General features: G+C 49.0%; 1 protein-coding gene across 2 annotated transcripts in view; it reads left to right on the top strand.

Annotated features, from left to right (window-relative positions):
- LOC128696429 (dipeptidase 1) overlaps window positions 1-27,417 on the top strand; it is a 113,146-nt gene that overhangs the window by 53,120 nt on the left and 32,609 nt on the right. For both annotated transcript variants that reach the window (XM_070080095.1, XM_070080094.1), the window contains exons 4-5: window positions 13,521-13,653; window positions 21,236-21,386. In XM_070080095.1, the coding sequence (XP_069936196.1) occupies window positions 13,521-13,653; window positions 21,236-21,386 (284 nt within the window). The remainder of the gene's footprint in view (window positions 1-13,520; window positions 13,654-21,235; window positions 21,387-27,417) is intronic.

Below are 27,417 nucleotides of genomic sequence, written 5' to 3'. Positions count from 1 at the left end.
ACACTAACACTGACATTAACACTAACACTAACACTAACACTGACACTAACACTAACACTGACATTAACACTAACACTAACACTGACACTAACACTAACACTAACACTAACACTGACATTAACACTAACACTAATACTAACACTGACACTAATACTAACATTAACACTAACACTAACACTAACACTAACACTAACACTGACATTAACACTAACACTAACACTAACACTAACACTAACACTAACACTAACACTAACACTAACACTGACATTAACACTAACACTAACACTATCACTAACACTAACACTGACACTAACACTAACACTAACACTGACATTAACACTAACACTAGCACTAACACTAACACTAACACTGACATTAACACTAACACTAACACTAGCACTGACACTAACACTGACACTAACACTAACACTAACACTGACATTAACACTGACATTAACACTAACACTAACACTAACACTAACACTAACACTGACACTAACACTAACACTAACACTAACACTAACACTAACACTAACACTAACACTAACACTGACATTAACACTGACACTAACACTAACACTAACACTGACATTAACACTAACACTAACACTAACACTGACACTAACACTAACACTAACACTAACACTGACATTAACACTAACACTAATACTAACACTGACACTAACACTAATACTAACATTAACACTAACACTAACACTAACACTAACACTAACACTGACATTAACACTAACACTAACACTAACACTAACACTAACACTAACACTAACACTGACATTAACACTAACACTAACACTATCACTAACACTAACACTGACACTAACACTAACACTAACACTGACATTAACACTAACACTAACACTAACACTAACACTAACACTGACATTAACACTAACACTAACACTAGCACTGACACTAACACTGACACTAACACTAACACTAACACTGACATTAACACTGACATTAACACTAACACTAACACTAACACTAACACTAACACTGACACTAACACTAACACTAACACTAACACTAATACTAACACTAACACTAACACTAACACTGACATTAACACTGACACTAACACTAACACTAACACTGACATTAACACTAACACTAACACTAACACTAACACTGACATTAACACTGACACTAACACTAACACTAACACTGACATTAACACTAACACTAACACTAACACTAACACTAACACTGACACTAACACTAACACTGACACTAACACTAACACTAACACTAACACTAACACTGACGCTGTCAGTGTCAGTCTTCTTACATCTAAGAATTCTTAAGACAAATTCCTGGAGAGCGAAACGTTGCCACAATAATTATGTCGCATGAGTTACCTAACATATTGTCGTTAATTCTACCAACTTCATTTGTTTTAAAAGGCCTACAACAAAAGGCCTATCACAATTTACTTTCAGAAATTAGTCACTTATTCATGTATATATTCATACGTATTTGATAGATATTTGATAAACATTTCACGCATATTTTGTACATATTTTATATGTATTTTATATATTCAATATTTGTCCGAGCTGGTGGTCACATTAGCAATTCTGGCAGTGTGAAAATTGGATGTTTTTATTCATTTTTTCAGTGGCATGAAGCACTTAAGCTGTGATCCATGTACGTTAATAGTCACACACACACACACACACACATACACACACACACACACACACACACACACACACACACACACACACACACACACACACACACACACACACACACACACACACATACAGACACACACACACACATACACACACACATACACACACACACACACACACACACACACACACACACACACACACACACACACACACACACACACACACACACACACACACACACACACACACACACACATACACACACACACCAGAGAATGGAAAAGGTACAGGAGGCAAAGGACCCAGAAAAATAAGGAGATTAGTAGAAGAGTCAGAAACGAGTACGCACAGATAAGGAGGGAGGCCCAGCGAGAGTACGAAAACAACATAGCATGGAAAGTCAAGTCTGACCCGAAACTGCTGTATAGCCACATTAGGAGGAAGTGAACAGTCAAAGACCAGGTGATAAGGCTGAGGAAAAAAGGTGGGGAACTCACAAGAAACGATCAAGAGGTATGTGAGGCGCTCAACATGAGATTTAAGGAAGTATTTACAGTGGGAGGACAGAACAGAGGGGAATACAAGTAAGGAATATACCAACAAGTGTTGGATGACATTCATACAAATGAGGAGGAGGTGATGAAACTGCTAAGGGACATCGATACCTCAAAGGCAATGGGACCGGACATCTCCCCGTGGGTCCTTAGAGAGGGAGCAGATATGCTGTGTGTGCCACTTACCACAATCTTCAACACATCCCTGGAAACTGGGAAACTACTTGAGGTATGGAAGACAGCAAATGTAGTTCTCATTTTTAAAAAAGGAGACAGAAAAGAGGCACTAAACTATAGACCTGTGTCACTGACGTGAATAGTGTGCAAAGTTATGGAGAAGATTATCAGGAGGAGAGTGGTGGAGCACCTGGAACGGAACAAGAGTATAAACGCCAACCAGCACGGATTCATGGAAGGCAAATCCTGTGTCACAAACCTTCTGGAGTTTTATGATAAAGTAACAGAAAATATAAACACAAATGCAGTATAATGTGATCCTTTATTGACAACGTTTCACCCACACAGTGGGCTTTTTCAAGTCACACACGGATCTCGTGTGTGACTTGAAAAAGCCCACTGTGTGGGTGAAACGTTGTCAATAAAGGATCACATTATACTGCATTTGTGTTTATATTTCCATTGTGTCGGTATTTTATACCATTTATTTCCAAAGTAACAGAAGTAAGACACGAGAGAGAGGGGTGGGTTGATTGCATCTTCTTGGACTGCAAGAAGGCCTTTGACACAGTTCCTCACAAGAGATTAGTGCAGAAGATAGAGGATCAGGCGCATATAACAGGAAAGGCACTGCAATGGATCAGAGAATACCTGACGGGGAGGCAACAACGAGTCATGGTACGTGATGAGGTATCACAGTCAGCACCTGTGACGAGCGGGGTTCCACAGGGGTCGGTCCTAGGACCAGTGCTATTTTTGGTATATGTGAACGACATGATGGAAAGGTTAGATTCAGAAGTGTCCCTATTCGCAGATGATTTGAAGTTAATGAGGATAATTAAACCAGATGAGGATCAGGCAGGACTTCAAAGAGACCTGGACAGACTGGACACCTGTCCAGCAACTGGCTTCTCGAATTTAACCCCGCCAAATGCAAAGTCATGAAGATCGGGGAAGGACACAGAAGACCGCAGGCGGAGTATAGGCCAAAGACTGCAAACCTCGCTTAAGGAGAAAGATCTTGGGTTGAGTATAACACCGAGCATGTCTCCGGAAGCACACATCAACCAGATAACTGCTGCAGCATATGGGCGCCTGGCAAACCTGAGAACAGCGTTCCGATACATTAGTAAGGAATCGTTCAAGACACTGTACACCGTGTACGTCAGGCCCATACTTGAGTATGCAGCACCTGTTTGGAACCTGCACTTGATCAAGCACGTCAAGAAATTAGAGAAAGTGCAAAGGTTTGCGACAAGGTTAGTTCCAGAGCTAAGGGAAATATCCTATGAAGAAAGATTAAGGGAAATCGGCCTGACGACACTGGAGGACAGGAGGGTTAGGGGAGACATGATAACGACATATAAAATACTGCGCGGAATAGACAAGGTGGACAAAGACAGAATGTTCCAGGGAGGGGACACAGAAACAAGAGGTCACAATTGGAATTTGAAGACTCAGATGAGTCAAAGGGATGTTAGGAAGTATTTCTTCAGTCATAGAGTTGTCAGGCAGTGGAATAGCCTAGAAAGTGACGTAGTGGAGGTGGGAACCATACATAGTTTTAAGACGAGGTTTGATAAAGCTCATGGAGCAGGGAGAGAGAGGACCTAGTAGCAACCAGTGAAGATGCGGGGCTAGGAGCTAAGACTCGACCCCTGCAACCACAAATAGGTGAGTATACACACACACACACCACAGTCCAATATACGCGGAACCAACTCAGAATTCCACTGTACTGTATATACCAAGTCCTCCACTCTCTGTATTTATACATAGCAATAATATGAACGGGAATATACTATATATGCCTGCTGAAGTGTATTAGAGCAGATATACCCCGGGCTCGGTAGTGCTCTAAACTCTACAGGTTCGCTGTTATTGAACGTATGCCGGATTTGAACCTAACTGAGGGAAAAAATCGGATTGGCCTTTAAACGTAATGGATGAGGTTAATGTAATGGTTGTTGGTGTTGGTGGTAGTAGAGTAGTTGTTGTTGTTATTGTAATGGTTGTTGGTGTTGGTGGTAGTAGAGTAGTTGTTGTTGTTATTGTAATGGTTGTTGGTGTTGGTGGTAGTAGAGTAGTTGTTGTTGTTAATGTAATGGTTGTTGGTGTTGGTGGTAGTAGAGTAGTTGTTGTTGTTAGTGTAATGGTTGTTGCTGTTGGTGGTAGTAGAGTAGTTGTTGTTGTTAGTGTAATGGTTGTTGGTGTTGGTGGTAGTAGAGTAGTTGTTGTTGTTAGTGTAATGGTTGTTGGTGTTGGTGGTAGTGGTGGTAGAGTAGTTGTTGTTGTTAGTGTAATGGTTGTTGGTGTTGGTGGTGGTGGTAGTAGAGTAGTTGTTGTTAGTGTAATGGTTGTTGGTGTTGGTGGTGGTGGTAGTTGAGTAGTTGTTGTTGTTAGTGTAATGGTTGTTGGTGTTGGTGGTGGTGGTAGTAGAGTAGTTGTTGTTGTTAGTGTAATGGTTGTTGGTGTTGGTGGTAGTGGTGGTAGAGTAGTTGTTGTCAGTGTAATGGTTGTTGGTGTTGGTGGTGGTGGTAGTTGAGTAGTTGTTGTTGTTAGTGTAATGGTTGTTGGTGTTGGTGGTGGTGGTAGTTGAGTAGTTGTTGTTGTTAGTGTAATGGTTGTTGGTGTTGGTGTTGGTGGTAGTAGAGTAGTTGTTGTTAGTGTAATGGTTGTTGGTGTTGGTGGTAGTGGTGGTAGAGTAGTTGTTGTTGTTAGTGTAATGGTTGTTGGTGTTGGTGGTGGTGGTAGTAGAGTAGTTGTTGTTAGTGTAATGGTTGTTGGTGTTGGTGGTGGTGGTAGTAGAGTAGTTGTTGTTAGTGTAATGGTTGTTGGTGTTGGTGGTGGTGGTAGTAGAGTAGTTGTTGTTAGTGTAATGGTTGTTGGTGTTGGTGGTGGTGGTAGTTGAGTAGTTGTTGTTGTTAGTGTAATGGTTGTTGGTGTTGGTGGTGGTGGTAGTAGAGTAGTTGTTGTTAGTGTAATGGTTGTTGGTGTTGGTGGTGGTGGTAGTAGAGTAGTTGTTGTTAGTGTAATGGTTGTTGGTGTTGGTGGTGGTGGTAGTTGAGTAGTTGTTGTTGTTAGTGTAATGGTTGTTGGTGTTGGTGGTGGTGGTAGTTGAGTAGTTGTTGTTAGTGTAATGGTTGTTGGTGTTGGTGGTGGTGGTAGTAGAGTAGTTGTTGTTGTTAGTGTAATGGTTGTTGGTGTTGGTGGTGGTGGTAGTAGAGTAGTTGTTGTTGTTAGTGTAATGGTTGTTGGTGTTGGTGGTAGTGGTGGTAGAGTAGTTGTTGTTAGTGTAATGGTTGTTGGTGTTGGTGGTGGTGGTAGTTGAGTAGTTGTTGTTGTTAGTGTAATGGTTGTTGGTGTTGGTAGTGGTGGTAGTTGAGTAGTTGTTGTTGTTAGTGTAATGGTTGTTGGTGTTGGTGTTGGTGGTAGTAGAGTAGTTGTTGTTAGTGTAATGGTTGTTGGTGTTGGTGGTAGTAGTGGTAGAGTAGTTGTTGTTGTTAGTGTAATGGTTGTTGGTGTTGGTGGTGGTGGTAGTAGAGTAGTTGTTGTTAGTGTAATGGTTGTTGGTGTTGGTGGTGGTGGTAGTAGAGTAGTTGTTGTTAGTGTAATGGTTGTTGGTGTTGGTGGTGGTGGTAGTAGAGTAGTTGTTGTTAGTGTAATGGTTGTTGGTGTTGGTGGTGGTGGTAGTTGAGTAGTTGTTGTTGTTAGTGTAATGGTTGTTGGTGTTGGTGGTGGTGGTAGTAGAGTAGTTGTTGTTAGTGTAATGGTTGTTGGTGTTGGTGGTGGTGGTAGTAGAGTAGTTGTTGTTAGTGTAATGGTTGTTGGTGTTGGTGGTGGTGGTAGTTGAGTAGTTGTTGTTGTTAGTGTAATGGTTGTTGGTGTTGGTGGTGGTGGTAGTTGAGTAGTTGTTGTTAGTGTAATGGTTGTTGGTGTTGGTGGTGGTGGTAGTAGAGTAGTTGTTGTTAGTGTAATGGTTGTTGGTGTTGGTGGTGGTGGTAGTAGAGTAGTTGTTGTTAGTGTAATGGTTGTTGGTGTTGGTGGTGGTGGTAGTAGAGTAGTTGTTGTTGTTAGTGTAATGGTTGTTGGTGTTGGTGGTGGTGGTAGTTGAGTAGTTGTTGTTGTTAGTGTAATGGTTGTTGGTGTTGGTGGTGGTGGTAGTAGAGTAGTTGTTGTTGTTAGTGTAATGGTTGTTGGTGTTGGTGGTGATGGTAGTAGAGTAGTTGTTGTTAGTGTAATGGTTGTTGGTGTTGGTGGTGGTGGTAGTTGAGTAGTTGTTGTTAGTGTAATGGTTGTTGGTGTTGGTGGTGGTGGTAGTAGAGTAGTTGTTGTTAGTGTAATGGTTGTTGGTGTTGGTGGTGGTGGTAGTAGAGTAGTTGTTGTTAGTGTAATGGTTGTTGGTGTTGGTGGTGGTGGTAGTTGAGTAGTTGTTGTTAGTGTAATGGTTGTTGGTGTTGGTGGTGGTGGTAGTTGAGTAGTTGTTGTTGTTAGTGTAATGGTTGTTGGTGTTGGTGGTGGTGGTAGTTGAGTAGTTGTTGTTGTTAGCGTAATGGTTGTTGGTGTTGGTGGTGGTGGTAGTAGAGTAGTTGTTGTTGTTAGTGTAATGGTTGTTGGTGTTGGTGGTGGTGGTAGTTGAGTAGTTGTTGTTGTTAGTGTAATGGTTGTTGGTGTTGGTGGTAGTGGTGGTAGAGTAGTTGTTGTTGTTAGTGTAATGGTTGTTGGTGTTGGTGGTGGTGGTAGTAGAGTAGTTGTTGTTGTTAGTGTAATGGTTATTGGTGTTGGTGGTGGTGGTAGTAGAGTAGTTGTTGTTAGTGTAATGGTTGTTGGTGTTGGTGGTGGTGGTAGTTGAGTAGTTGTTGTTAGTGTAATGGTTGTTGGTGTTGGTGGTGGTGGTAGTAGAGTAGTTGTTGTTAGTGTAATGGTTGTTGGTGTTTGTGGTGGTGGTAGTAGAGTAGTTGTTGTTGTTAGTGTAATGGTTGTTGGTGTTGGTGGTGGTGGTAGTTCAGTAGTTGTTGTTAGTGTAATGGTTTTTGGTGGTGGTGGTAGTAGAGTAGTTGTTGTTGTTAGTGTAATGGTTGTTGGTGTTGGTGGTGGTGGTAGTAGAGTAGTTGTTGTTAGTGTAATGGTTGTTGGTGTTGGTGGTGGTGGTAGTTCAGTAGTTGTTGTTAGTGTAATGATTGTTGGTGGTGGTGGTAGTAGAGTAGTTGTTGTTGTTAGTGTAATGGTTGTTGGTGTTGGTGGTGGTGGTAGTTGAGTAGTTGTTGTTAGTGTAATGGTTGTTGGTGTTGGTGGTGGTGGTAGTAGAGTAGTTGTTGTTAGTGTAATGGTTGTTGGTGTTGGTGGTGGTGGTAGTAGAGTAGTTGTTGTTAGTGTAATGGTTGTTGGTGTTGGTGGTGGTGGTAGTTGAGTAGTTGTTGTTGTTAGTAAAGTTGCTGCTACACACATACACACACACACACACACACACACACACACACACACACACACACACACACACACACACACACACACACATATATATATATATATACACCTGCACACACAATTCCGGCATACTTTATATATATATATATATCAGTGAGGTATCTGTCAGCAGTGGTCAACAACAACAACAACAATAACAACTATTTTACAATACATATCAAACAAGTGTCATTCCATCAATAACAAGACAGATGTTATTACCATCACTGTCACGGTGACACTGTTGTTACCATCACTGCCACGGTGACACTGTTGTTACCATCACTGCCACGGTGACACTGTTGTTACCATCACTGTCACGGTGACACTGTTGTTACCATCACTGTCGCGGTGACACTGTTGTTACCATCACTGTCACGGTGACACTGTTGTTACCATCACTGCCACGGTGACACTGTTGTTACCATCACTGTCACGGTGACACTGTTGTTACCATCACTGCCACGGTGACACTGTTGTTACCATCACTGTCACGGTGACACTGTTGTTACCATCACTGTCACGGTGACACTGTTGTTACCATCACTGTCACGGTGACACTGTTGTTACCATCACTGCCACGGTGACACTGTTGTTACCATCACTGCCACGGTGACACTGTTGTTACCATCACTGTCACGGTGACACTGTTGTTACCATCACTGCCATGGTGACACTGTTGTTACCCTCACTGCCATGGTGGCACTGTTGTTACCATCACTGTCACGGTGACACTGTTGTTACCATCACTGTCACGGTGACACTGTTGTTACCATCACTGTCACGGTGGCACTGTTGTTACCATCACTGTCACGGTGACACTGTTGTTACCATCACTGTCACGGTGACACTGTTGTTACCATCACTGTCACGGTGACACTGTTGTTACCATCACTGTCACGGTGACACTGTTGTTACCATCACTGCCACGGTGGCACTGTTGTGTGAGTCATTAATTCAGTACCTCGATTTGTTTCTTGTATTGTGGAATTGTTTGTTGATTTGTTGATCAAGTATTAATTTATTTTTTATAATGCAATTTTCATGACAGTTTCCTATAATGGATCCATTTTCTGTCCACTAATGGACACCAGAGTGGCAACACTGTCAGACTTGTTCACTGTGAATCAGGAGAGACATAGTCATGACATACAAGATAGTCATTGGATTTTACGGGATAAATAGGGGAGAATATACTGGATAAGTGAGAATTGGGACCAATTAGAGCAAAAGTGGTTAGATACATAGATGTACAGGAATAACTTGGACGGGAAGGTCTTGGAGGGATTATGTTTTACACGGCTTCATGGATAGGTATGATGCAGACCTCGAACCGTAAAATTCGTGAATTCAAAAGGGAATTGGTTGAAAAGCAAGGAGCGGCATGGGACTCAAACCTCGCAATAACTTGTGGGTGCGTACACACACACACACACACACACACACACACACACACACACACACACACTCGTGATTTATTTGATTCTCTTATTATGGAAATATTGTGTACATTACGAAGGAAAACACCAGCCATTTTTATGATCACTTTTGTCCAGGAAGATGATGGAGGAGGAAGGTGGAGGAGGAAGATGATGGAGGAGGAAGATGATGGAGGAGGAAGATGATGGAGGAGGAAGATGATGGAGGAGGAAGATGATGGAGGAGGAAGGTGGAGGAGGAAGATGGAGGAAACATTAGTGATGTATGAGGAGACAACAGCAGTCAGGAGGGAACCCTGACTGTGTCAAACACTCCTGTGGTGGAGGTGATGGAGGGGAAGGAGGAGGAGGTGGTGGAGGAGGAGGAGGAGGAGGAGGAGGAGGAGGAGGAGGAGGAGGAGGAGGAGGAGGAGGAGGTGGAGGAGGTGGAGATGGAGGTAGTGGAAAAGAAAGAGAAGAAACTATGTTCATCCCAGGTTAGAGTCATTCTCCAGGCCAGGAAGTTTCCTCCAGGTACAACATGGAAGTTAGACAATACCGACAACATGATAAAAATTAGACACATGCAACATTGTAGACGTTTCGCCATCCAGTGGCTTTATCTATGCAAATTCCAGGACATAACTGAAAGACAGTGGAACTATATACAAAAGACAAGAAGACTGAGGGACTGATTACCTCAGCTTTTGCAAATAGTTCCACAGTCTTCCCATTATGTCTACGAATCTGTACTGATAAAGCCACTGGATGGCTGAACGTCTACACTTGTGTCTAATTTTTCCATCAGGTTCCATCATGCTTGGGAAAGGCCCTTGTTATAATAGACTAAAGCTCCTCTCCCTGTCCTCGGATCGAACCAGGCGCTTCTCCCATCATGCATTCAGTAATATTACTACTATTTTCTTTATTACCACATCGGCCGCTTCCCACCAAGGCAGGGTGACCCGAAAAAAGAAGAAACGCTTTTATTATCATTCACTCCATCACTGTCTTGCCAGAGGAACGCCAACACTACAGTTAAAAAACTGTAACATTAACACCTTCAGAGTGTAGACACTGTACTTCCCACCTCCAGGACTCAAGTCCCTCCTTCAGAGTGCAGACACTGTACTTCTCACCTCCAGGACTCAAGTCCCTCCTTCAGAGTGTAGACACTGTACTTCCCACCTCCAGGACTCAAGTCCCTCCTTCAGAGTGCAGACACTGTACTTCCCACCTCCAGGACTCAAGTCCCTCCTTCAGAGTGCAGACACTGTACTTCTCACCTCCAGGACTCAAGTCCCTCCTTCAGAGTGTAGACACTGTACTTCCCACCTCCAGGACTCAAGTCCCTCCTTCAGAGTGTAGACACTGTACTTCCCACCTCCAGGACTCAAGTCCCTCCTTCAGAGTGTAGACACTGTACTTCCCACCTCAAGGACTCAAGTCCCTCCTTCAGAGTGCAGACACTGTACTTCCCACCTCCAGGACTCAAGTCCCTCCTTCAGAGTGCAGACACTGTACTTCTCACCTCCAGGACTCAAGTCCCTCCTTCAGAGTGTAGACACTGTACTTCCCACCTCCAGGACTCAAGTCCCTCCTTCAGAGTGTAGACACTGTACTTCCCACCTCCAGGACTCAAGTCCCTCCTTCAGAGTGTAGACACTGTACTTCCCACCTCCAGGACTCAAGTCCCTCCTTCAGAGTGCAGACACTGTACTTCCCACCTCCAGGACTCAAGTCCCTCCTTCAGAGTGCAGACACTGTACTTCTCACCTCCAGGACTCAAGTCCCTCCTTCAGAGTGTAGACACTGTACTTCCCACCTCCAGGACTCAAGTCCCTCCTTCAGAGTGTAGACACTGTACTTCCCACCTCCAGGACTCAAGTCCCTCCTTCAGAGTGTAGACACTGTACTTCCCACCTCCAGGACTCAAGTCCCTCCTTCAGAGTGTAGACACTGTACTTCCCACCTCCAGGACTCAAGTCCCTCCTTCAGAGTGCAGACACTGTACTTCCCACCTCCAGGACTCAAGTCCCTCCTTCAGAGTGCAGACACTGTACTTCCCACCTCCAGGACTCAAGTCCCTCCTTCAGAGTGCAGACACTGTACTTCCCACCTCCAGGACTCAAGTCCCTCCTTCAGAGTGCAGACACTGTACTTCCCACCTCCAGGACTCAAGTCCCTCCTTCAGAGTGCAGACACTGTACTTCCCACCTCCAGGACTCAAGTCCCTCCTTCAGAGTGCAGACACTGTACTTCCCACCTCCAGGACTCAAGTCCCTCCTTCAGAGTGCAGACACTGTACTTCCCACCTCCAGGACTCAAGTCCCTCCTTCAGAGTGTAGACACTGTACTTCCCACCTCCAGGACTCAAGTCCCTCCTTCAGAGTGTAGACACTGTACTTCCCACCTCCAGGACTCAAGTCCCTCCTTCAGAGTGTAGACACTGTACTTCCCACCTCCAGGACTCAAGTCCCTCCTTCAGAGTGTAGACACTGTACTTCCCACCTCCAGGACTCAAGTCCCTCCTTCAGAGTGTAGACACTGTACTTCCCACCTCCAGGACTCAAGTCCCTCCTTCAGAGTGTAGACACTGTACTTCCCACCTCCAGGACTCAAGTCCCTCCTTCAGAGTGCAGACACTGTACTTCCCACCTCCAGGACTCAAGTCCCTCCTTCAGAGTGTAGACACTGTACTTCCCACCTCCAGGACTCAAGTCCCTCCTTCAGAGTGCAGACACTGTACTTCCCACCTCCAGGACTCAAGTCCCTCCTTCAGAGTGCAGACACTGTACTTCCCACCTCCAGGACTCAAGTCCCTCCTTCAGAGTGCAGACACTGTACTTCCCACCTCCAGGACTCAAGTCCCTCCTTCAGAGTGTAGACACTGTACTTCCCACCTCCAGGACTCAAGTCCCTCCTTCAGAGTGCAGACACTGTACTTCCCACCTCCAGGACTCAAGTCCCTCCTTCAGAGTGTAGACACTGTACTTCCCACCTCCAGGACTCAAGTCCCTCCTTCAGAGTGTAGACACTGTACTTCTCACCTCCAGGACTCAAGTCCCTCCTTCAGAGTGCAGACACTGTACTTCCCACCTCCAGGACTCAAGTCCCTCCTTCAGAGTGCAGACACTGTACTTCCCACCTCCAGGACTCAAGTTCCTCCTTCAGAGTGTAGACACTGTACTTCCCACCTCCAGGACTCAAGTCCCTCCTTCAGAGTGTAGACACTGTACTTCCCACCTCCAGGACTCAAGTCCCTCCTTCAGAGTGCAGACACTGTACTTCCCACCTCCAGGACTCAAGTCCCTCCTTCAGAGTGTAGACACTGTACTTCCCACCTCCAGGACTCAAGTCCCTCCTTCAGAGTGTAGACACTGTACTTCCCACCTCCAGGACTCAAGTCCCTCCTTCAGAGTGCAGACACTGTACTTCCCACCTCCAGGACTCAAATCCCTCCTTCAGAGTGCAGACACTGTACTTCCCACCTCCAGGACTCAAGTCCCTCCTTCAGAGTCCAGACACTGTACTTCCCACATCCAGGACTCAAGTTCCTCCTTCAGAGTGCAGACACTGTACTTCCCACCTCCAGGACTCAAGTCCCTCCTTCAGAGTCCAGACACTGTACTTCCCACCTCCAGGACTCAAGTTCCTCCTTCAGAGTGCAGACACTGTACTTCCCACCTCCAGGACTCAAGTCTCTCCTTCAGAGTGTAGACACTGTACTTCCCACCTCCAGGACTCAAGTCCCTCCTTCAGAGTGTAGACACTGTACTTCCCACCTCCAGGACTCAAGTCCCTCCTTCAGAGTGTAGACACTGTACTTCCCACCTCCAGGACTCAAGTCCCTCCTTCAGAGTGTAGACACTGTACTTCCCACCTCCAGGACTCAAGTCCCTCCTTCAGAGTGCAGACACTGTACTTCCCACCTCCAGGACTCAAGTCCCTCCTTCAGAGTGTAGACACTGTACTTCCCACCTCCAGGACTCAAGTCCCTCCTTCAGAGTGCAGACACTGTACTTCCCACCTCCAGGACTCAAGTCCCTCCTTCAGAGTGTAGACACTGTACTTCCCACCTCCAGGACTCAAGTCCCTCCTTCAGAGTGTAGACACTGTACTTCCCACCTCCAGGACTCAAGTCCCTCCTTCAGCGTGTAGACACTGTACTTTCAACCTCCAGGACTCAAGTTCCTCTTGCCGAGTTCCCTGAATCACCCACCTGTGTACCGTCTCTCCCACAGTTCTGGTCGGTGTACGTACCATGCGAGGCGCAGTACCTCAACACGGTACAGCTACTGTTGGAACAGATCGACGTGGTGAAGCGGCTCATCTCTGCTAGCCCAGGAGATACCACCCTGGTGCACTCTTCAGCAGGTGAGGGAGGGAGGGAGGGAGGGAGGGAGGGAGGGAAGGTTAATAAATTAGACACATGTGCAACACTTAGGTATCTTTATTAAGAAAACGTTTCGCCACACAGTGGCTTCATCAGTCTAATACAAAGTAGAAAAGGGTAGGGAGAGTAGGACGTTGAGGTAATCAGTCCCTCAGCTTGGAATCGATGTGTTCAGTCATCAGTCTTGTGAAAAGTACAGCACATGGCCGGGGAAGTATTTTATACCATGTTAATATACACATTGTCTTGGAAAACTAAACACAAATGGTGCGTCAATAAAGACTCGCAGAATGCTGCTTCTGTGTCTACTTTCTATCGTGTCAGTGTTTTATGCCTTTTATCTCCAAATAATGGCATAAAATACCGGTGACATGAGGAATAAGTCGCTGGTATTCGACTGAAGAAGGCTGCTACGCAGGCGATACGTTTCAGAAATAAAAATATCGAAGTGTTGAACATGTGTCTTACTTATCACTAGGACGTATTTAACAGAAAACGTTTCGGTCCTGGAGCTTCGATCACTTCTAACTAATACTGAAGTTTAAATAAAAAATATAATAGTACACGCTTTGTTACCCACAACTTCCTCAGGGCATCACTACATCTGACCTCTGACCTCAGGGCATCACTACATCTGACCTCTGTCCTCAGGGCATCACTACATCTGACCTCTGTCCTCAGGGCATCACTACATCTGATCTCTGACCTCTGTCCTCAGGGCATCACTACATCTGATCTCTGACCTCTGTCCTCAGGGCATCACTACATCTGACCTCTGACCTTTGTCCTCAGGGCATCACTACATCTGATCTCTGACCTCTGTCCTCAGAGCATCACTACATCTGACCTCTGACCTCTGTCCTCAGGGCATCACTACATCTGACCTCTGACCTCTGTCCTCAGGGCATCACTACATCTGACCTCTGACCTCTGTCCTCAGGGCATCACTACATCTGACCTCTGACCTCTGTCCTCAGGGCATCACTACATCTGACCTCTGACCTCTGTCCTCAGGGCATCACTACATCTGACCTCTGACCTCAGGGCATCACTACATCTGACCTCTGATCTCTGACCTCTGTCCTCAGGGCATCACTACATCTGACCTCTGACCTCTGTCCTCAGGGCATCACTACATCTGACCTCTGACCTCTGTCCTCAGGGCATCACTACATCTGACCTCTGACCTCTGACCTCTGTCCTCAGGGCATCACTACATCTGACCTCTGACCTCTGACCTCTGTCCTCAGGGCATCACTACATCTGACCTCTGACCTCAGGGCATCACTACATCTGACCTCTGTCCTCAGGGCATCACTACATCTGACCTCTGTCCTCAGGGCATCACTACATCTGATCTCTGACCTCTGTCCTCAGGGCATCACTACATCTGATCTCTGACCTCTGTCCTCAGGGCATCACTACATCTGACCTCTGACCTCTGTCCTCAGGGCATCACTACATCTGACCTCTGACCTCTGTCCTCAGGGCATCACTACATCTGACCTCTGACCTCTGTCCTCAGGGCATCACTACATCTGACCTCTGACCTCTGTCCTCAGGGCATCACTACATCTGACCTCTGACCTCTGTCCTCAGGGCATCACTACATCTGACCTCTGACCTCTGTCCTCAGGGCATCACTACATCTGACCTCTGACCTAAGTCCTCAGGGCATCACTACATCTGACCTCTGACCTCAGGGCATCACTACATCTGACCTCTGATCTCTGACCTCTGTCCTCAGGGCATCACTACATCTGACCTCTGACCTCTGTCCTCAGGGCATCACTACATCTGACCTCTGACCTCTGTCCTCAGGGCATCACTACATCTGACCTCTGACCTCTGACCTCTGTCCTCAGGGCATCACTACATCTGACCTCTGACCTCAGGGCATCACTACATCTGACCTCTGACCTCTGACCTCTGTCCTCAGGGCATCACTACATCTGACCTCTGACCTCTGTCCTCAGGGCATCACTACATCTGACCTCTGTCCTCAGGGCATCACTACATCTGACCTCTGACCTCAGGGCATCACTACATCTGACCTCTGACCTCAGGGCATCACTACATCTGACCTCTGACCTCAGGGCATCACTACATCTGACCTCTGACCTCAGGGCATCACTACATCTGACCTCTGACCTCAGGGCATCACTACATCTGACCTCTGACCTCAGGGCATCACTACATCTGACCTCTGACCTCAGGGCATCACTACATCTGACTTCTGACCTCAGGGCATCACTACATCTGACCTCTGACCTCTGTCCTCAGGGCATCACTACATCTGATCTCTGACCTCTGTCCTCAGGGCATCACTACATCTGACCTCTGACCTCTGTCCTCAGGGCATCACTACATCTGACCTCTGACCTCTGTCCTCAGGGCATCACTACATCTGACCTCTGACCTCTGTCCTCAGGGCATCACTATATCTGATCTCTGACCTCTGTCCTCAGGGCATCACTACATCTGATCTCTGACCTCTGTCCTCAGGGCATCACTACATCTGACCTCTGACCTCTGTCCTCAGGGCATCACTACATCTGACCTCTGACCTCTGTCCTCAGGGCATCACTACATCTGACCTCTGACCTCTGTCCTCAGGGCATCACTACATCTGATCTCTGACCTCTGTCCTCAGGGCATCACTACATCTGATCTCTGACCTCTGTCCTCAGGGCATCACTACATCTGATCTCTGACCTCTGTCCTCAGGGCATCACTACATCTGATCTCTGACCTCTGTCCTCAGGGCATCACTACATCTGACCTCTGACCTCTGTCCTCAGGGCATCACTACATCTGACCTCTGACCTCTGTCCTCAGGGCATCACTACATCTGATCTCTGACCTCTGTCCTCAGGGCATCACTACATCTGATCTCTGACCTCTGTCCTCAGGGCATCACTACATCTGATCTCTGACCTCTGTCCTCAGGGCATCACTACATCTGATCTCTGACCTCTGTCCTCAGGGCATCACTACATCTGACCTCTGACCTCTGTCCTCAGGGCATCACTACATCTGACCTCTGACCTCTGTCCTCAGGGCATCACTACATCTGACCTCTGACCTCAGGGCATCACTACATCTGTCCTCAGGGCATCACTACATCTGACCTCTGACCTCTGTCCTCAGGGCATCACTACATCTGACCTCTGTCCTCAGGGCATCACTACATCTGACCTCTGTCCTCAGGGCATCACTACATCTGACCTCTGACCTCTGTCCTCAGGGCATCACTACATCTGATCTCTAGACCTCTGTCCTCAGGGCGTCACTACATTTGATCTCTGACCTCTGTCCTCAGGGCATCACTACATCTGATCTCTGACCTCTGTCCTCAGGGCATCACTACATCTGATCTCTGACCTCTGTCCTCAGGGCATCACTACATCTGATCTCTGACCTCTGTCCTCGGGGCATCACTACATCTGATCTCTGACCTCTGTCCTCAGGGCATCACTACATCTGATCTCTGACCTCTGTCCTCAGGGCATCACTACATCTGATCTCTGACCTCTGTCCTCAGGGCATCACTACATCTGATCTCTGACCTCTGTCCTCAGGGCATCACTACATCTGATCTCTGACCTCTGTCCTCAGGGCATCACTACATCTGATCTCTGACCTCTGTCCTCAGGGCATCACTACATCTGATCTCTGACCTCTGTCCTCAGGGCATCACTACATCTGATCTCTGACCTCTGTCCTCAGGGCATCACTACATCTGATCTCTGACCTCTGTCCTCAGGGCATCACTACATATGACCTCTGACCTCTTTCCTCAGGGCATCACTACATCTGACCTCTGTCCTCAGGGCATCACTACATCTGACCTCTGACCTCTGTCCTCAGGGCATCACTACATCTGATCTCTGACCTCTGTCCTCAGGGCGTCACTACATTTGATCTCTGACCTCTGTCCTCAGGGCATCACTACATCTGATCTCTGACCTCTGTCCTCAGGGCATCACTACATCTGATCTCTGACCTCTGTCCTCAGGGCATCACTACATCTGATCTCTGACCTCTGTCCTCAGGGCATCACTACATCTGATCTCTGACCTCTGTCCTCAGGGCATCACTACATCTGATCTCTGACCTCTGTCCTCAGGGCATCACTACATCTGATCTCTGACCTCTGTCCTCAGGGCATCACTACATCTGATCTCTGACCTCTGTCCTCAGGGCATCACTACATCTGATCTCTGACCTCTGTCCTCAGGGCATCACTACATCTGATCTCTGACCTCTGTCCTCAGGGCATCACTACATCTGATCTCTGACCTCTGTCCTCAGGGCATCACTACATCTGATCTCTGACCTCTGTCCTCAGGGCATCACTACATCTGACCTCTGACCTCTGTCCTCAGGGCATCACTACATCTGATCTCTGACCTCTGTCCTCAGGGCATCACTACATCTGATCTCTTACCTCTGTCCTCAGGGCATCACTACATCTGATCTCTGACCTCTGTCCTCAGGGCATCACTACATCTGATCTCTGACCTCTGTCCTCAGGGCATCACTACATCTGACCTCTGACCTCTGTCCTCAGGGCATCACTACATCTGATCTCTGACCTCTGTCCTCAGGGCATCACTACATCTGATCTCTGACCTCTGTCCTCAGGGCATCACTACATCTGATCTCTGACCTCTGTCCTCAGGGCATCACTACATCTGACCTCTGACCTCTGTCCTCAGGGCATCACTACATCTGATCTCTGACCTCTGTCCTCAGGGCATCACTACATCTGATCTCTGACCTCTGTCCTCAGGGCATCACTACATCTGATCTCTGACCTCTGTCCTCAGGGCATCACTACATCTGATCTCTGATCTCTGTCCTCAGGGCATCACTACATCTGATCTCTGACCTCTGTCCTCAGGGCATCACTACATCTGACCTCTGACCTCTGTCCTCAGGGCATCACTACATCTGATCTCTGACCTCTGTCCTCAGGGCATCACTACATCTGACCTCTGACCTCTGTCCTCAGGGCATCACTACATCTGACCTCTGACCTCTGTCCTCAGGGCATCACTACATCTGATCTCTGACCTCTGTCCTCAGGGCATCACTACATCTGATCTCTGACCTCTGTCCTCAGGGCATCACTACATCTGATCTCTGACCTCTGTCCTCAGGGCATCACTACATCTGATCTCTGACCTCTGTCCTCAGGGCATCACTACATCTGATCTCTGACCTCTGTCCTCAGGGCATCACTACATCTGACCTCTGACCTCTGTCATCAGGGCATCACTACATCTAATCTCTGACCTCTGTCCTCAGGGCATCACTACATCTGATCTCTGACCTCTGTCCTCAGGGCATCACTACATCTGATCTCTGACCTCTGTCCTCAGGGCATCACTACATCTGATCTCTGACCTCTGTCCTCAGAACATCACTACATCTGATCTCTGACCTCTGTCCTCAGGGCATCGCTACATCTGATCTCTGACCTCTGTCCTCAGGGCATCACTACATCTGACCTCTGACCTCTGTCCTCAGGGCATCACTACATCTGATCTCTGACCTCTGTCCTCAGGGCATCACTACATCTGATCTCTGACCTCTGTCCTCAGGGCATCACTACATCTGATCTCTGACCTCTGTCCTCAGGGCATCACTACATCTGATCTCTGACCTCTGTCCTCAGGGCATCACTACATCTGATCTCTGACCTCTGTCCTCAGGGCATCACTACATCTGATCTCTGACCTCTGTCCTCAGGGCATCACTACATCTGATCTCTTACCTCTGTCCTCAGGGCATCACTACATCTGACCTCTGACCTCTGTCCTCAGGGCATCACTACATCTGATCTCTGACCTCTGTCCTCAGGGCATCACTACATCTGATCTCTGACCTCTGTCCTCAGGGCATCACTACATCTGATCTCTGACCTCTGTCCTCAGGGCATCACTACATCTGATCTCTGACCTCTGTCCTCAGGGCATCACTACATCTGATCTCTGACCTCTGTCCTCAGGGCATCACTACATCTGATCTCTGACCTCTGTCCTCAGGGCATCACTACATCTGACCTCTGACCTCTGTCCTCAGGGCATCACTACATCTGACCTCTGTCCTCAGGGCATCACTACATCTGACCTCTGACCTCTGTCCTCAGGGCATCACTACATCTGATCTCTGACCTCTGTCCTCAGGGCGTCACTACATTTGATCTCTGACCTCTGTCCTCAGGGCATCACTACATCTGATCTCTGACCTCTGTCCTCAGGGCATCACTACATCTGATCTCTGACCTCTGTCCTCAGGGCATCACTACATCTGATCTCTGACCTCTGTCCTCAGGGCATCACTACATCTGATCTCTGACCTCTGTCCTCAGGGCATCACTACATCTGATCTCTGACCTCTGTCCTCAGGGCATCACTACATCTGATCTCTGACCTCTGTCCTCAGGGCATCACTACATCTGATCTCTGACCTCTGTCCTCAGGGCATCACTACATCTGATCTCTGACCTCTGTCCTCAGGGCATCACTACATCTGATCTCTGACCTCTGTCCTCAGGGCATCACTACATCTGATCTCTGACCTCTGTCCTCAGGGCATCACTACATCTGATCTCTGACCTCTGTCCTCAGGGCATCACTACATCTGACCTCTGACCTCTGTCCTCAGGGCATCACTACATCTGATCTCTGACCTCTGTCCTCAGGGCATCACTACATCTGATCTCTTACCTCTGTCCTCAGGGCATCACTACATCTGATCTCTGACCTCTGTCCTCAGGGCATCACTACATCTGATCTCTGACCTCTGTCCTCAGGGCATCACTACATCTGACCTCTGACCTCTGTCCTCAGGGCATCACTACATCTGATCTCTGACCTCTGTCCTCAGGGCATCACTACATCTGATCTCTGACCTCTGTCCTCAGGGCATCACTACATCTGATCTCTGACCTCTGTCCTCAGGGCATCACTACATCTGTTCTCTGACCTCTGTCCTCAGGGCATCGCTACATCTGATCTCTGACCTCTGTCCTCAGGGCATCACTACATCTGACCTCTGACCTCTGTCCTCAGGGCATCACTACATCTGATCTCTGACCTCTGTCCTCAGGGCATCACTACATCTGATCTCTGACCTCTGTCCTCAGGGCATCACTACATCTGATCTCTGACCTCTGTCCTCAGGGCATCACTACATCTGATCTCTGACCTCTGTCCTCAGGGCATCACTACATCTGATCTCTGACCTCTGTCCTCAGGGCATCACTACATCTGATCTCTGACCTCTGTCCTCAGGGCATCACTACATCTGATCTCTGACCTCTGTCCTCAGGGCATCACTACATCTGATCTCTGACCTCTGTCCTCAGGGCATCACTACATCTGATCTCTGACCTCTGTCCTCAGGGCATGACTACATCTGATCTCTGACCTCTGTCCTCAGGGCATCACTACATCTGATCTCTGACCTCTGTCCTCAGGGCATCACTACATCTGATCTCTGACCTCTGTCCTCAGGGCATCACTACATCTGACCTATGACCTCTGTCCTCAGGCATCATAGAAGAGTTCGAGCGTGGGCGTGTAGCTAGCTTGATGGGCGTGGAGGGCGGCCATGGGCTGGCCAGCAGCATGGGTGTGATGCGTGCCTTATATGACCTGGGCGTCCGCTATGTCACCCTCACCCATAAGTGCCACACCCCCTGGTGAGTGCCACATCTCCCTGGTAAATGTCACACCTCCCTAGTAAATATCACACCTCCCTGGTGAGTGTTACACCTCCCTGGTGAGTGTTACACCTCCCTGGTGAGTGTTACACCTCCCTGGTGAATGTTACACCTCCCTGGTGAGTGTTACACCTCCCTGGTGAGTGTTACACCCCCCTGGTGAGTGTTACACCTCCCTGGTAAGTGCTACACCTCCCTGGTGAGTGTTACACCTCCCTGGTGAGTGTTACACCTCCCTGGTGAGTGTTACACCTCCCTGGTGAGTGTTACACCTCCCTGGTGAGTGTTACACCTCCCTGGTGAGTGTTACACCTCCCTGGTGAGTGTTACACCCCCCTGGTGAGTGTTACACCTCCCTGGTGAGTGTTACACCTCCCTGGTGAGTGTTACACCTCCCTGGTGAGTGCTACCACTCTCTGGTGAGTGTTACACCTCCCTGGTGAGTGTTACACCTCCCTGGTGAGTGTTACACCTCCCTGGTGAGTGTTACACCTCCCTGGTGAGTGTTACACCTCCCTGGTGAGTGTTACACCTCCCTGGTGAGTGTTACACCTCCCTGGTGAGTGCTACCACTCTCTGGTGAGTGTTACACCTCCCTGGTGAGTGTTACACCTCCCTGGTGAGTGTTACACCTCCCTGGTGAGTGTTACACCTCCCTGGTGAGTGTTACACCTCCCTGGTGAGTGTTACACCTCCCTGGTGAGTGTTACACCTCCCTGGTGAGTGTTACACCTCCCTGGTGAGTGTTACACCTCCCTGGTGAGTGTTACACCTCCCTGGTGAGTGTTACACCCCCCTGGTGAGTGTTACACCTCCCTGGTGAGTGTTACACCTCCCTGGTGAGTGTTACACCTCCCTGGTGAGTGTTACACCCCCCTGGTGAGTGTTACACCTCCCTGGTGAGTGTTACACCTCCCTGGTGAGTGTTACACCTCCCTGGTGAGTGTTACACCTCCCTGGTGAGTGTTACACCTCCCTGGTGAGTGTTACACCTCCCTGGTGAGTGTTACACCTCCCTGGTGAGTGTTACACCTCCCTGGTGAGTGTTACACCTCCCTGGTGAGTGTTACACCTCCCTGGTGAATGTTACACCTCCCTGGTGAGTGTTACACCTCCCTGGTGAATGTTACACCTCCCTGGTGAGTGTTACACCTGGTGAGTGTTACACCTCCCTGGTGAGTGTTACACCTCCCTGGTGAGTGTTACACCTCCCTGGTGAGTGTTACACCTCCCTGGTGAGTGTTACACCTCCCTGGTGAGTGTTACACCTCCCTGGTGAGTGTTACACCTCCCTGGTGAGTGTTACACCTCCCTGGTGAGTGTTACACCTCCCTGGTGAATGTTACACCTCCCTGGTGAGTGTTACACCTCCCTGGTGAGTGTTACACCTCCCTGGTGAGTGTTACACCTCCCTGGTGAGTGTTACACCTCTCTGGTGAGTGTTACACCTCCCTGGTGAATGTTACACCTCCCTGGTGAGTGTTACACCTCCCTGGTGAGTATTACACCACCCTGGTGAATGTGGTGAGTACACCTCCCTGGTGATTGTTACACCTCCCTGGTGAGTGTTACACCTCCCTGGTGAGTGTTACACCTCCCTGGTGAGTGTTACACCTCCCTGGTGAATGTTACACCTCCCTGGTGAGTGTTACACCTCCCTGGTGAGTGTTACACCTCCCTGGTGAGTGGTGAGTGTTACACCTCCCTGGTGAGTGTTACACCTCCCTGGTGAGTGTTACACCTCCCTGGTGAGTGTTACACCTCCCACCTGGTGAGTGTTACACCTCCCTGGTGAGTGTTACACCTCCCTGGTGAGTGTTACACCTCCCTGGTGAGTGTTACACCTCCCTGGTGAGTGTTACACCTCCCTGGTGAGTGTTACACCTCCCTGGTGAGTGTTACACCTCCCTGGTGAATGTTACACCTCCCTGGTGAGTGTTACACCTCCCTGGTGAATGTTACACCTCCCTGGTGAGTGTTACACCTCCCTGGTGAATGTTACACCTCCCTGGTGAGTGTTACACCTCCCTGGTGAATGTTACACCTCCCTGGTGAGTGTTACACCTCCCTGGTGAATGTTACACCTCCCTGGTGAGTGTTACACCTCCCTGGTGAATGTTACACCTCCCTGGTGAGTGTTACACCTCCCTGGTGAATGTTACACCTCCCTGGTGAGTGTTACACCTCCCTGGTGAGTGTTACACCTCCCTGGTGAATGTTACACCTCCCTGGTGAGTGTTACACCTCCCTGGTGAGTGCTACACCTCCCTGGTGAGTGTTACACCTCCCTGGTGAGTGTTACACCTCCCTGGTGAGTGTTACACCTCCCTGGTGAGTGTTACACCTCCCTGGTGAGTGTTACACCTCCCTGGTGAGTGTTACACCTCCCTGGTGAGTGTTACACCTCCCTGGTGAGTGTTACACCTCCCTGGTGAGTGTTACACCTCCCTGGTGAGTGTTACACCTCCCTGGTGAGTGTTACACCTCCCTGGTGAGTGTTACACCTCCCTGGTGAGTGTTACACCTCCCTGGTGAGTGTTACACCTCCCTGGTGAGTGTTACACCTCCCTGGTGAGTGTTACACCTCCCTGGTGAGTGTTACACCTCCCTGGTGAATGTTACACCTCCCTGGTGAATGTTACACCTCCCTGGTGAATGTTACACCTCCCTGGTGAATGTTACACCTCCCTGGTGAATGTTACACCTCCCTGGTGAGTGTTACACCTCCCTGGTGAATGTTACACCTCCCTGGTGAATGTTACACCTCCCTGGTGAGTGTTCTCTGGTGACACCTCCCTGGTGACTGTTACACCTCCCTGGTGAGTGTTACACCTCCCTGGTGAGTGTTACACCTCCCTGGTGAGTGTTACACCTCTCTGGTGAGTGTTACACCTCCCTGGTGAGTGTTACACCTCCCTGGTGAGTGTTACCACTCTCTGGTGAGTTACACCTCCCTGGTGAATGTTACACCTCCCTGGTGAGTGTTACACCTCCCTGGTGAGTGTTACACCTCCCTGGTGAGTGTTACACCTCCCTGGTGAGTGAGTGTTACACCTTACACCTCCCTGGTGAGTGTTACACCTCCCTGGTGACACCTCCCTGGTGAGTGTTACACCTCCCTGGTGAGTCTTACACCTCCCGCGCGAGTGTTACACCTCCCTGGTGAGTGTTACACCTCCCTGGTGAGTGTTACACCTCCCTGGTGAGTGTTACACCTCCCTGGTGAGTGTTACACCTCCCTGGTGAGTGTTACACCTCCCTGGTGAGTGTTGTTACACCTCCCTGGTGATCCCTGGTGACTGTTACACCTCCCTGGTGAGTGTTACACCTCCCTGGTGAGTGTTACACCTCCCTGGTGAGTGTTACACCTCCCTGGTGAGTGTTACACCTCCCTGGTGAATGTTACACCTCCCTGGTGAGTGTTACACCTCCCTGGTGAGTGTTACACCTCCCTGGTGAGTGTTACACCTCCCTGGTGAGTGTTACACCTCCCTGGTGAGTGTTACACCTCCCTGGTGAGTGTTACACCTCCCTGGTGAGTGTTACACCTCCCTGGTGAGTGTTACACCTCCCTGGTGAGTGTTACACCTCCCTGGTGAGTGTTACACCTCCCTGGTGAGTGTTACACCTCCCTGGTGAGTGTTACACCTCCCTGGTGAGTGTTACACCTCCCTGGTGAGTGTTACACCTCCCTGGTGAGTGTTACACCTCCCTGGTGAGTGTTACACCTCCCTGGTGAGTGTTACACCTCCCTGGTGAGTGTTACACCTCCCTGGTGAGTGTTACACCTCCCTGGTGAGTGTTACACCTCCCTGGTGAGTGTTACACCTCCCTGGTGAGTGTTACACCTCCCTGGTGAGTGTTACACCTCCCTGGTGAGTGTTACACCTCCCTGGTGAGTGTTACACCTCCCTGGTGAGTGTTACACCTCCCTGGTGAGTGTTACACCTCCCTGGTGAGTGTTACACCTCCCTGGTGAGTGTTACACCTCCCTGGTGAGTGTTACACCTCCCTGGTGAGTGTTACACCTCCCTGGTGAGTGTTACACCTCCCTGGTGAGTGTTACACCTCCCTGGTGAGTGTTACACCTCCCTGGTGAGTGTTACACCTCCCTGGTGAGTGTTACACCTCCCTGGTGAGTGTTACACCTCCCTGGTGAGTGTTACACCTCCCTGGTGAGTGTTACACCTCCCTGGTGAGTGTTACACCTCCCTGGTGAGTGTTACACCTCCCTGGTGAGTGTTACACCTCCCCTCCCTTGTGATTGTTACACCTCCCTGGTGAGTGTTACACCTCCCTGGTGAGTGTTACACCTCCCTGGTGAGTGTTACACCTCCCTGGTGAGTGTTACACCTCCCTGGTGAGTGTTACACCTCCCTGGTGAGTGTTACACCTCCCTGGTGAGTGTTACACCTCCCTGGTGAGTGTTACACCTCCCTGGTGAGTGTTACACCTCCCTGGTGAGTGTTACACCTCCCTGGTGAGTGTTACACCTCCCTGGTGAGTGTTACACCTCCCTGGTGAGTGTTACACCTCCCTGGTGAGTGTTACACCTCCCTGGTGAGTGTTACACCTCCCTGGTGAGTGTTACACCTCCCTGGTGAGTGTTACACCTCCCTGGTGAATGTTACACCTCCCTGGTGAGTGCTACCACTCTCTGAGTGTTACACCTCCCTGGTGAGTGTTACACCTCCCTGGTGAGTGTTACACCTCCCTGGTGAGTGTTACACCTCCCTGGTGAGTGTTACACCTCCCTGGTGAGTGTTACACCTCCCTGGTGAGTGTTACACCTCCCTGGTGAGTGTTACACCTCCCTGGTGAGTGTTACACCTCCCTGGTGAGTGTTACACCTCCCTGGTGAGTGTTACACCTCCCTGGTGAGTGTTACACCTCCCTGGTGAGTGTTACACCTCCCTGGTGAGTGTTACACCTCCCTGGTGAGTGTTACACCTCCCTGGTGAGTGTTACACCTCCCTGGTGAGTGTTACACCTCCCTGGTGAATGTTACACCTCCCTGGTGAGTGTTACACCTCCCTGGTGAGTGTTACACCTCCCTGGTGAGTGTTACACCTCCCTGGTGAATGTTACACCTCCCTGGTGAGTGTTACACCTCCCTTGTGAGTGTTACACCTCCCTGGTGAGTGTTACGCCTCCCTGGTGAGTGTTACACCTCCCTGGTGAGTGTTACACCTCCCTGGTGAGTGTTACGCCTCCCTGGTGAGTGTTACACCTCCCTGGTGAGTGTTACACCTCCCTGGTGAGTGTTACACCTCCCTGGTGAGTGTTACACCTCCCTGGTGAGTGTTACGCCTCCCTGGTGAGTGTTACGCCTCCCTGGTGAGTGTTACACCTCCCTGGTGAGTGTTACAGTGTTACCCTCCCTGGTGAGTGTTACACCTCCCTGGTGAGTGTTACACCTCCCTGGTGAGTGTTACACCTCCCTGGTGAGTGGGTGAATGTTACACCTCCCTGGTGAGTGTTACACCTCCCTGGTGAGTGTTACACCTCCCTGGTGAGTGTTACACCTCCCTGGTGAGTGTTACACCTCCCTGGTGAGTGTTACACCTCCCTGGTGAGTGTTACGCCTCCCTGGTGAGTGTTACACCTCCCTGGTGAGTGTTACACCTCCCTGGTGAGTGTTACACCTCCCTGGTGAGTGTTACACCTCCCTGGTGAGTGTTACACCTCCCTGGTGAGTGTTACACCTCCCTGGTGAGTGTTACACCTCCCTGGTGAGTGTTACACCTCCCAGGCGAGTGCCACACCTCTCTGGTGAGTGTTACACCTCCCTGGTGAGTGTTACACCTCCCTGGTGAGTGTTACACCTCCCTGGTGAGTGTTACACCTCCCTGGTGAGTGTTACACCTCCCTGGTGAGTGTTACACCTCCCAGGCGAGTGCCACACCTCTCTGGTGAGTGTTACACCTCCCTGGTGAGTGTTACACCTCCCTGGTGAGTGTTACACCTCCCTGGTGAGTGTTACACCTCCCAGGCGAGTGCCACACCTCTC

This window comes from Cherax quadricarinatus, unplaced genomic scaffold (genome assembly GCF_038502225.1).
Source record: "Cherax quadricarinatus isolate ZL_2023a unplaced genomic scaffold, ASM3850222v1 Contig145, whole genome shotgun sequence".
Taxonomy (NCBI): domain Eukaryota; kingdom Metazoa; phylum Arthropoda; class Malacostraca; order Decapoda; family Parastacidae; genus Cherax; species Cherax quadricarinatus.
Note: the sequence above shows the minus strand (reverse complement) of the source record. Positions and strands in the feature narration are given on the sequence as shown.